The sequence below is a fragment of the Trifolium pratense genome, linkage group LG2 (assembly GCF_020283565.1).
Source record: "Trifolium pratense cultivar HEN17-A07 linkage group LG2, ARS_RC_1.1, whole genome shotgun sequence".
In the NCBI taxonomy this organism is placed as follows: Eukaryota; Viridiplantae; Streptophyta; class Magnoliopsida; order Fabales; family Fabaceae; genus Trifolium; species Trifolium pratense.
Genome location: NC_060060.1, coordinates 20,184,976 through 20,197,932, shown reverse-complemented (window position 1 = coordinate 20,197,932; position 12,957 = coordinate 20,184,976). Strand labels below are relative to the sequence as shown.

General features: G+C 31.1%; 1 protein-coding gene across 2 annotated transcripts; it reads right to left on the bottom strand.

Moving 5' to 3' along the window:
- Window positions 1-587: 587 nt before the first annotated feature.
- On the bottom strand, window positions 588-1,634 carry LOC123906892. Of its 2 annotated transcripts, XM_045956909.1 has the most exons (4): window positions 1,494-1,634; window positions 1,277-1,381; window positions 968-1,149; window positions 588-883 (listed from the first exon to the last, which is right to left on the bottom strand). In XM_045956909.1, the coding sequence occupies exons 1-4, from the start codon at window positions 1,617-1,619 to the stop codon at window positions 805-807; spliced, it is 492 nt and encodes a 163-aa protein (XP_045812865.1). In that variant the 5' UTR covers window positions 1,620-1,634; the 3' UTR covers window positions 588-804. The 2 variants fall into 2 exon arrangements, with proteins under 2 accessions (XP_045812865.1, XP_045812864.1); XM_045956908.1 differs by having other exon boundaries at window positions 588-1,149.
- Between the last annotated feature and the right edge of the window lie 11,323 nt (window positions 1,635-12,957).

The window sequence follows — 12,957 nt, the reverse complement described above, 5'->3', positions numbered from 1 at the left end:
CTGAAATGCTGAAATGTTAACGAAGAAAATGACAAAACTGAACCAACGATACCTTACCAATCTCTTCCAAGAATGAAAGAATTCCACAGGCAGTAATACATACAACTGCATCACCTAAATCTGATAGAACCCAAACTATCCTCACAATGTTCCTTCATAAGCCTTCACAGCTTCAGGTGCAAAATATCATCATCATAAATTAATATAAAAATCACCAATAAAAGACCAATTAATCCAAAGGACACCAATCTTACCATCAAACATACTCAAACAGAGCAAACTAGTCTCATAAGTGATGAGGTACATAAGCTCAAATAAGTCCATATAAAACATACCATCATGAAAAATAAAGTCTTAGGCAGTCTCAACAATGCCTATATAATAAACAAGACAAACAAAAGCAATTGAATATTAAATTCATCTTAGTTTTGAAAGTAGAACGCACGGAGTTAGAAGAAGTTGGATCCCAGGAATTGAGTACCATGAACTAAACGAGTAACAAGTTGTGCCATTATCAAGAAGGCTCAGCAATTTCACACATATCCAATAAATTTATAATTCATCTGATGGCACTGAACAAAAATAGATTGCACAACACAATTACTTCATTGATAATGATTCAAAACCAGAATATTACACACAATATTACAAGTCGACAGAATTATAGGATATAAGTAAGAATAACATGACACGGATACACCGAGACACATACACGTAGAAAGATTACAAATACATTTGCTAGATGCAAGTATAATACACGGTACTCATATAAACTGATTGACCACGTTTTGGATGACGTTCTTCTTAAGCCTCCAACACTTTATTCTGCTGCATTGGAACTTCAGTGTTGTTTATTACCAGCCTCAGTTCCTTCTCCTGCTGCATTGGAACTTCAGTGTTGTTTATTATCTCCATATACTTTGGAACTTCAGTTGTCTCCTTTCTTATTGGTATATTCTCCATATACTTTGGAACTTCAGTTGTCTGCTTTCCAGATTCATCTATCTGCCTTGGTCTCTTCAACTGTTGCTTTGAAACTTTAGTTGCATGTTTTTGAGCTTCAGCTATGTCCTTTTTCTCAAGCTCGATTTCAGCTTTATCAGTTTCCAAGCTAGCAAGCATATTCTGTAAATCATTGTGGACTCTATCCTGCGGGGTTTAGAGATTAATAATATTAAAGAGCTAAAACATGGACAAAGAAACTAAAAATGTTTGGAGCAAAAGCATTGCTAAAAAGCCCATCACAAACATTGTTAACATTTCCAGAAAAACTTACAATATGTTCAGGATCAGCACCAGATTCCTGCAACAGCTTCAGCCTCTCCTTCAAGTGTTCAGTTAATCGAATGTCTGATTCCAGCTGATCTTCCAGAAGGGCAAGCTACAAGATTAGAGATTTTAGAGATTAATATTAAATATTAAATAAGTAAAATATGGACAAATAAACAAAAACATCAAGAGCATTGCTAACACATTAACAAGAAAAAACTTGCCCATGATTTTTTCGTAGGCTCAGTGAAACACTTTGCGGTGCTAGACGAAATAAACGAGTCAGGATTATACAAGCGGTAAACCAAGCAGTAATCCCTAGAATATCTCATGTTACCAAGATTATCCATAATTTTTTCGTAGGATTTTAATGCTGTAAAATTAGATGAAAGAAAAATATTGTTAAAAACAGGAAACAAATAGATAGACAAATTTAATAATAATAATAATAATAATAATAATAATAATAATAATAATAATAATAATAATAAAACACTAAGAGTTTCAGTAACACTCAAAGCTAATTCTGTGTTTGAAAGTAAAAATAGCTTATGATAAGCGCTTGTGCAATAAGTTGTTTTATAGAAACGTGAGTGAGACGTAAATTCACAAACAGTGACAGTATTGTATATCGAGGGATTGTTATTTGAAAAGAAGGATTACAATCCCCAATTCAATAACAATAATCATAATATATTGAATTGAAAAATAAAAGAAGAAATTATGAAAGTCGTGAACCCTAAAACAACAAATAAAAACCCTAGAGCGAAAAGATTATGAATTAAACAATTAATCAGAGAAAAGATTGAAAGGAAAAAGATAGATTATGAATTAAACAACTCGAACTAGAAGTATTGAAAACGAAAGAACAATAATGAAAATGCATACGTACATACCTTGAGGGAGGGAGGGAGCGAGCAAGAAAAAGAGAGAGAGATGAATGAAAAATATGCAAACCTTGAGATATATGAATGAATGAATGAAAAACGGGAACCCTAGAGAGAAAAGTAGTTATATATATAACAGTTATTTGGGCTGAAATAAATTTTAAAGCCCAAAGCCCGATCCTATTTCCATACTATTCTACTGTATCTTCTAGGGATCGGGTTTTAGTGAATTCATATACTAGTTGGTGCGTTTGTAAATTTTCAATTAAGATTAGATAATTCAAATTCAAATTTTAAATTTTATATTAAACAAAAAAAAATTGTTCAAAAATTCGAAGGATACAATTTTATTCAGTTCTTAAATGATGATTGTACCTAACTGTACTGATTTTTGGTTGCACATTATTCAAATCGATGTGCGAAATAAATAGCTAGACATTGCTCAAGAAAATTTGCATAAGACATCGATATGTAAAATATTTCTAAATAGACATTACCTTAACAATTTCATATGAATTAATAGCAATTGCTCCATCCGCTTCAAAATAGACATTACCTTAAGAAATGCAGTTTTTTTTTTTTTTTATCTTTAGCTCACCTTACTAGTGCATATAGAAAAAAAATTCAGTTGAGAGAAAAGAATCTACTACTTTGTGTGGCTTAAACGTTCTCCGACAAAGATTAATAACCCTTAAATTTGGAGATATGTATGATTAGTTTTTTATTTGATTATTATTTTACTAGTTTCGTTTATTACATGATTATATTTATTGTAAAACGTTACTCCAAATAATTATTAAGGTGTTATAAAAGTCAATATGTAATGATAAAAGTGTACATCAAGTTAGTCCATTAGTCCGACATGAGCATTTATATATACAAGGTAAAAAGAGATTTTTTTTCTATAGTGAATTTTTTTTTTATTATCTATGAAGTAGATGATAATTTATATTTTTATGTGCAATTATCATTAAAAGAAAAACTAGAAGGAAGCTATTGTTTGTGCCTATGTGAGACTCATCTAGAGGTTTAAATTAATGTCTGAAGTAATTGTTACATAAGAAAACAATAAGATGGGTGGGCTGAAAATGCATTAAAGTCATAAAATTTGTACATACAAAAAAAATAAACTTATTCCATATGTGGATAGGAAGTCGGTTCAAATTCAGCTTGATGATGCCAAATGCCGTGGAGATTAGATTGCCATAATCGAACCATTCCATCGTCACCAGTAGTAGCCAATGTCATTCCACTCGTGTCCCACTACATTTTCCACACCTGCACTGCATTTAACAAAACTTCAATTCATGATGTTTGAAAGAAGACAACATGAAAAGCAGAACTAAACTAAAAAAAAGTCAGAATCGTCCATAATGACAAGACAACAGTGCAACTCTATCGACTGAAAGTCTTCCATTATAATCTGGATTCAATCCTATGTTAGGAGCCTCTAATTATATTAGTTTTACAGTATTTTGTGTATGTGTATAGCTTAGACTGTGTTGCTTGGGCCTTGAGTAAGTATGGCGCGCGCGTGTATGTTGGCCTGCTTGCTTGTGTGCTTGGCTTGTGCCTTGTGCTTGTTGTGTATTGTGACTTGGCCTATATAAGGCTTGTATTGTTGTTAGTAATCAATGAGAAGTACGAATTGCTTCAACATCCTATAGGTGCCATATTGAAAGTCCCTTGTGTGTTGTGACGACAACGATCTCATATAGTCTACATGAATTTCATACTATTAAGTAACAAATCACATTTCTTTGACTACAAAAGAAAAGATCAGTGCTAGATTTAATTATAACCTATGCAGTGCATAACTGAATATTTCATTGGCGGAATATGCAATGCTCTATAAGTAAGTAAAACTAATATATGTGATGAAAATGTATATAAAATTATGCAAATTTTACCTGCTAATATTTGGTGCCCATGTGACAGCATACACCTGATCACCCTTGTCTTCAGATAATGCTAATTCTACCACAGGAAGCCCATATTTGCTGAGCCTGGTCAAACTCCCATACAGAAATAAAAAATGTACTATAGTCAGTGATTTATTCAAATCTTTTGATAGCTATGGTAGGGTGTACGTGAGAAAGAAAAATGTAGTAGTGGATAAATTGTTAAAATAATAACGGCATTAGTGGAATTGCCTGTTGTGCTTGTGGACAAGTGAGAAGTGAGAGAATGTTAATCTGATGACTGAGTGTAGTGTTCAGACTTGAATTTGGTTAGTTGATTATAAGCTTTTCTCGAAGTGCCTAAGATCTTTATAGTTTTCTGCGTTGTTTTCCTTCTATACATTGTAATTCAACCATAGAATAGCCTTGATTCAATTTAACAGCATATTTTTCTTCATTTCCAAAGATACTAAGTTGATTCCTATCATCTATGAAGCATCGGTATAGACACCAGCAACAAACATGAAACTGACACGTTGACAATGATAACAATTTTGGAAAATTGAATGTAACCACATGTATCGGCGTAAGACAAAAAATATGTGTCAAGCACAAAGCACACCTTCAAACTGAAATGTCGGTGCAAAATCATGTAGAATTGCCAAACCCAAATTGAGAAATATGTCAAGAACATTTTACTTTCAAGTGAAAAGCATGTACATGGATAAAAAAAACGTTTCAATGAATTAATTATTACTAGTGGCGACTTGACATTCACTTGTTTTAGAAAAAACTTCTAAAACTAACCATTTTCAAAGGAGACGGAGATTCCGAATTGAACATCAACGACCTGCACTGCTTCCGAAGATTTTGCATATCTTCCACTGAAGAGGCTGTGAATCTATCTATATAGATAATTTATAAAACCACAATTAGGCTTTCAGCATTGACTGAATAAACGTATGAAAAGCTGTGAGCTTTTAACTAAAATGCTGAAATGTTAACGAAGAAAATGACAAAACTGAACCAACGATACCTTCACCAATCTCTTCCAAGAATGAAAGAATTCCACCGGCAGTAATACATGCAACTGCATCACCTAAATCTGATTGAACCCAAACTATCCTCACAATGTTCCTTCATAAGCCTTCACAACTTCAGGTGCAAAATATCATCATAAATAAATATAAAAATCACCAATAAAAGACCAATTAATCCAAATGACACCAATCTTACCATCAAACATACTCAAACAGAGCAAACTAGTCTCAAATAAGTCCATATAAAACATACCATGATGAAAAATAAAGTCTTAGGGAGTCTCAACAATGCCCTATATAATAAACAAGACAAGCAAAAGCAATTGAATATTAAATTCACCTTAGTTTTGAAAGTAGAACGAACAGAGTTAGAAGAAGTAAAACGAGGAACAAGTCTCGTATAAGAGTAGTTCCATGATAAACAGGTTGTGCCATTATCAAGGCTCAACAATTTCACACATATCCAATAACTTTAGAATTCATCTGACAGCACTGAAAAGAAATAGATTGCACAAGACAAATACTTCATTGATAATGATTCAAAACCAGAATATTACACACAATATTACACGTAGACAGAATTATAGGATATAAAAGTCACTAGATTTGATCTAGTGGTGAGGAGTTTAGGTAGTATGTTATAGGTTCTGGGTTCGATCTCAGCTCATTTGTAAACCAAAAAAATAAAATTATAGGATATAAGTAAGAATAACAAGACACGGATACACCGAGACAGATACACCTAGCAATTGTGGTACATGTAGAAAGATTTCAAATACATTTGCTAGATGCAAGTATAATACATGGTACTCGTATAAACTGATTGACCACGTTTTGGATTGAAGTAGTTGCATGGTACTCGTATAAACTGGTTGGAAATATTTTAATCACGATTACCAATTGTGATTAAAATATGCAACCTTTCAATGCAAGACAATATTTCCAACCACTATGACAAGTATACTAATTGTGATTAATATTATGTGCAATATTTGATAAGCACCATCAATTTTAAAATTATATCATATCAAAATTATTATTGACTATATTATTCATCACGAAATATTTTTATGTTTTTTCTGATCAATAATTTTTTTTCTATCGGATCATAAATTTAGAGAATAATTATCTTGTGAGATTTGGAAAGTTATTATCACGTGTGATTTGGAAAGTTATTATCAAATTTAATTCTGCTAAATCAAATTTTTTTTTTGCAATACAACCAAACACAACCATAATCATGTCACTAATCACATTCATTATTTTGATTTTAACATTGCAAATTTAATATTAACCGATGATCAATTGATACATGTTGGAACAAAGAACACATTATGTGTGAATTGAAAATAAAATGTTTGAGTCCCAAATCGGGTACAAGAGCATACTAGTATGTATTATATACTAGTGTGTATTTTGAGAATAAAAATAATGGAAATAGACTATGTTGCAGAAACTCACTTAAGTTACTAGATAATAGGAAGAGCAGTAGAAAAGGTCACAACATATTTTCCTATTTTCACGACCACCTCACTGATTTTTGAGTCATCAACATCATCTCATTTTTTATAGGAAATAAGTTGGTATTAGAAGCACATGTTATATTCTCTTGATATAAAAATAAGTCTCTTAAGGAAGTACCCTACACCTCAGGTGCCGCCAGAAAAAAATATGGTTTAGAAAACTAGTGATAGTATCATCGCTCCATTGTTTTTGGATACACATAGCAAACACTTACTCCACAAATCTTTGTAACTGTCAATAGTAGCAGCATAGTATAGCAGGAACCAACTTTCGGTAGTGTGGGAGTAAGCAATCCAATGGATGATATGTGAATGATATGTTTTGTGTTCCAATAGCAAAAAGTTTCTCTTGAATTTTCACAACTTCCACTCTTCTCCTTTTGCAACTACTATATGGTTCATTCTGCAATTATTAATTTTGTGGATGCTTGCTAAGAGGTAATTGAAACAATCTTTTGATATTATTATACATGTTGTATATAATATATTAATTGTTTACGGTTCATATATAATCCGTGCACTGTGACTATTGATGCTAAGAGATTAAATTGTTTTATTTTCTTATCAACAAGTAAGGAAATAGACTTAGTCTATGCTATATTCTAATCATATACATCTATTTTATAACAAAGGCAGTATATGCAGTAGCCAGATATATATTTATGTTATGATTGTATCAAATCACAAGGTTGCTGTTAATTTATGACACTAAGCGATAATACCAGTACTTAGTATTAGTATTATTATCATTATGTTTTAAAAGTGATTCTAGTATCACAGTTCCTTCAAATTTAAGAATGGTCATAGAACCATATTCCCTATGTTTTGAATGGTCTTAGTTACCATATAAGAATGGTCTCAATACCATATTAGAATGGTCATAGCACCATATTAGAATGAACTTAAAATCATAGCGTACTGGTTTAAGTATCATAATTGAGGGTGTAATTCTTGCCCGATATCTACAGTGCAGTATTTATCGGTATCAGTAGAACTGGACTGTTTTATCCTGGGGACTTCGTGGTTGATCGTCTGCCTTGCACAATTTTGGGCAGTGCCGCGAAACGTCTTAAAGAGAGCGTATCGACCCGCGACTCAATCCAGTAATCTCTTCGGTGGCTGAAAATTATTTTTAACGATTTTGAACCACGGAAACAACAATACAATATGCACTAGCAGATATTGAGATGATGTTACGTAGTTGTGTGAAGAGTTTAAAAGATTATCCTCTAATGCCTAGAGCAAACACATCATTAGTTCCTGATATACAAAATAGTTTAATACACGACGAATTGAATTATAACAGACAATCATTAGTTGAGGAACATGTTAGATTGATGTCAACTATGACTTTAGAGCAACGTAAAGTATATGACACAATCATGACAAGAGTTAACGAAAACAAATCTGGTGTGTTTTTTATTTATGGTTATGGCGGTACAGGGAAGACATTTATCTGGAGGGTCATGTCAGCCACATTACGCTCAAAAGGTGAGATAGTTTTAACAGTTGCCTCAAGTGGGATCGCTGCATTGCTTATACCTGGTGGTAGAACAACACATTCAAAGTTTTGTATTCCTCTAAATATTGACGAGTTTTCAACATGTACCATAGTTCCTAAAAGCCCTTTGACACTATTAATACAAAAAGCAAAGCTCATTATATAAGAAGAAGCACCAATGATGCACAAACACTATTTCGAAGCTGTTGATCGAACTTTAAAAGATATTCTCAAGTCTGTTGATGAAAAAATAAACACATTCCCTTTGATGGAAAAGTTGTTTTTGGTGGAGATTTTAGACAAATTATACTAGTAATACCCAAAGGTACAAGGTCAAAAGTTATTCATGCTACTATTAATTCTTCGGTTCTTTGGAATTTTTGTGAAGTTTTAACATTTAGTAAAAACATGAGGCTTCTTGGTGGTGCTTCGAGTGCAGACGTTGAACAAAGAAGATTGTTTTCTGAATGGGTTTTGGGTGTTGGCGATGGAGAAATTGGAGATGACAACGACGATGATTTAGAACTCGACATTCCATCAGATTTATTGATTCCAAATTCAGGTGATCCTCTTGCTTCTATCGTTGAAAGTACATATCCCAAACTTTTACAAAAAATGAACGATGTAACGTATTTCCAAAATAGAGCTATACTAGCTCCTAAAAATTCAATAGTCGACACAATAAATGATTATATGTTGGATTTTATCCCTGGTGAAGAAAAAACATATTTGAGTTATGATACTTCACTCGCACAAAATGTAGACGGTCAAACAATGGATGATGTTCATACTCCCGAATTTTTGAACACGATTTCTACGTCGGGACTTCCAAATCTCAAGTTGAGACTTAAAGTTGGAGTTCCAGTTATGGTATTAAGGAATTTGAAACAAAAATTAGGATTATGCAATGGAACAAGACTTATTATTACGAGATTGGGAAAACGTGCTTTTGAAGGAATAAATATTTCAGGAAGTAATATTGGTGATCAAGTTTTCATACCTAGATTTTCACTAACACCATCTCACGTGAGAATTCCTTTTAAATTTCAACGGAGACAATTTCCTATAATTATTTCTTTTGCGATGACTATTAATAAGAGTTAGGGACAATCTTTAAAGCATGTTGGGATATATCTTCGGTCGCCAGTGTTTTCACATGGTCAATTGTATGTTGCAATTTCAAGAGTTACTTATTGAAAAAGATTAAAAATATTGATCATCGATGATATAACGGTGAAGATACGACTAAGAATTCGAATGTGGTCTATAAGAAAGTCTTCCGTAATATAACATAATTTTCTTTGTATGAATATTTATCCAAAATTATTGTTGAACTATCGTTTAATGTTACTAAACTTTTTTCATATACTTTACATTATCGGAATTATCATATCTTATTTAATCATTATATATATCTGACAACTAATCAGACCCGTGCACCGCACGGGTCGATGTTCTAGTGAATGAATGAATGAAAAACGGAAACCCTGGAGAGGAAAGTAGTTATATATATATATATATATATATATATATATATATATATATATATATATATATATATATATATATATATATCAGTTATTTGGGCCGAAATAAATTTTAAAGCCTCACTTCGTTGGCATTCAATTAAAGAGTTTGCTTACCGGGCGTTCAATTTAATCTTATCTAACCCATCATTAAAAAAAACAAACTTATGTGGCTCACTTTGTTTTCCACTTATTTGGATGGTTGAATATATACAACTAAATTAATTGAATATATATAAGTTATGTAATATGTTATATTAACAATTAGGCTTATATAAAGTTATATATTCTACGTAAGTACATTTTATTTAGTTTAAAGAAAAAAAATTATTCATTTAGGAAAACGAGCTCCATGGTTGGATATATGTTCCATGTTCTACGAAAAATGATCTCCATGATGAAAAGTGTCTGTAGTTGATAGTGAGAATTAAACATTAGAATTCTATTGATATTCATTAAAAAATAATGAAGAATTAACAACTATTTTTTAAAAAAACTAAATTAACAACTATTTTTTGTTCATAGAGCAACTATATAGTCATATAACGGAGACGGAAGAGGGATAAATATAGAGAGAGTCTCAGTGGTGTAAAATAGAAAACGATGAGCTTTTTCCATTCTACTCTTAAAAATACATATTGACTAATTAAAATTTAAATATCAATTGCGGGGGTTGATCCATACATATATTTTTCAATTGACGTTCACACGTGAAGATTGCTTTGTGGTACAACGATCAAAGTATGTTAATATTCATTTGAAAAATAGTAAAAAATTTACAATTATTTTTTATTGACGGAGTCCCTAAAGAGTCTCGAGAGATAGAGATGAGAGAGAGAGAGAGAGAGAGAGAGAGAGAGAGAAAGAAAGAGAGAAAGAGAGAGAATCTCTTAGTTTTGTTGAACGAAGAACAAGGAATCAAGAATGGGGGAGTACTTCCATTTTCCACTCCACTATGTCTCTGTAACATCTTTAAACATATATATCGTATTTTCATATACTCAGTTAAATTAAATAAAATCAATTTCATAAACAATTGAAAGAAAAATATATACAACATTCAAAATAATATAAAATGAAAATGAAATAGACAACCTTCAAATGAAGGGAAAAAAACACAAGAAAATAAATATTATAAGAAAAAATGGAAATTACAGAGTGAGAGAGATAGAGAGAGAATCTCTAACTAGTGTAGAATGAAAAATATAGAGCACTTCATACTCCACTATTAAAAATGATCATTGTATAATTAAATTTTTATTTGAGAATCGAGTTTATAATTATTTTATATTTATAAGGTCACTATATAGTCTTGGGATGAAGATAAGAGAAATAATTTATCTCCTAATAGTGTAAAACGGGAAGCGAAATAATAGTTTTCCTCTCGCTCTATCCTGTAACATCGTTAAACTTATATCATGTAAAACTTATAATAATTATATAAATAATATTTAAAAAGAAAATAATATCGTGCTGGCACGGGCTAACATACTAGTTTATTAAGAAAAATCAAAACATAATAATTTCAATTAAAAAAAATTGAAATATGTTCCTTTGTATTTTTCTTGAAAATAGTTGCATGAGTATATGTAAAAACAATTTTTATTGGTTATTGTTTATAGAAAAAAAAAAGGCTTAATTAGTAAAATGGTCCCTTAAAGACAATGGTCCCTTAAAGACATTTTTGGTTTCAGATTGGTCCCTTAAAGAAAAAAAGGTCCAAATAGGTCCCTTAAAGAAAAAAAAGTCCGAATAGGTCCCTTAAAGACATCTCCGTTAATCAGTTTGGTCCCTAAAAAGAGGTTTAAATAGGACCAAACTGATTAACGGAGATGTTTTTAAGGGACCTATTCGGACTTTTTTTCTTTAAGGGACCTATTTGGACCTTTTTTTCTTTAAGGGACCAATTTGAAATCAAAAATGTCTTTAAGGGACCATTTTACTAATTAAGCCAAAAAAAAAGAGCAAATTAAACGTAGTTTACATTTAATTTCATGAGAATAAGCAAAAAAAAATTTGAAAAAGATAAATGTTTGTGTTTTTACCTTAAGATTTGGGGGAAAAGGTGTAATTTGGGATGGAGAGAGTAGTTTGTTTTGTAAAATTGAGGTCGAAATCAACGTAAAAACTTCTTATTTCGACATTAAAAATGTTTTGGAATGCGAAAAATTCATCACCAGACTGGAGGGAGAGGTTTTTTTGAAATTTTACTTACATACAAGACTAGAGGGAGTAAGTTTTAGGTGATATTTATCATTTTGTCAACAAATAAATAAAATTAAATATTATACCAAAAAATTTAAATAAAAGCACCAACTACTGCATTCTGTAGTTCTTGAAATCACTTTCATATTTTATTGTGAATATTAATTATGATTGACTAGTACTCCTCTTAAAAGATCTGATGAGCCTAATCCAACTTAACCAATATTATTTTTTTCGAACTCGTTCAAGTGTGACTTCAGTCTGAACCGACTCGTTCAAATCCAAAGTGATTTGTTTAGGTAACTAGTTTATGATTTTTAACCCATAAACCAGCAAATACAACCCATTTATTATTTTTGATAATATATTTGATGATTTTTATGTGTTAAAATCTTAAACATTGATATTATACTTAAAATGTTCTTGTAATTTCAAGTGTTTAAATTTTAAGTAGTAAAATTTAATCTAAATTTTAAAATTTTTATAAAATAGAACGTCACTTAACTATATATTTTTTAGAAATTTTTTAAAAAATTATCCATAATGACCGTTGTCACGACCCAACCCAACTGCTCACCTTTGATTGATTCAGTTTGAATTTGACAAAAAATACAAGTTTTACATTCAACACAATCAATTAACTCTGATCGCATGAATATAACTGATTTAACTAAAATCAACCTAATGTGGGATACACCATGACTATCTTTTGTCTACTATATACTCTCATATCTCGTAGTCTTACTTTTGTATTGTAGTTTTGGCAAAAAGATGTCTATGACAAAAGAGACACCTTTCATAAATAATGTATAAATTTGAGACATTTAAAATAAAGAAAATTATAAGAGTTTAATTGTTATGCACCGTCGGTGTAATTTTTTTTACACATACATCCAATAACGCGTTGCCACATCATTTAATGAATGTGACACATCATGTGTTTTTAATTATCATACATGATGTGTCGATTATTATTGGACGCATGTGCAAAATAACTTTAGACTGACTGTGCATATAAATCAAATTCAAATCATAATGTAATTGAAAACATGGTGGTGACAGTGCAATTCAATTCTACCGTAATGTTAGCAAAATAGATACATCA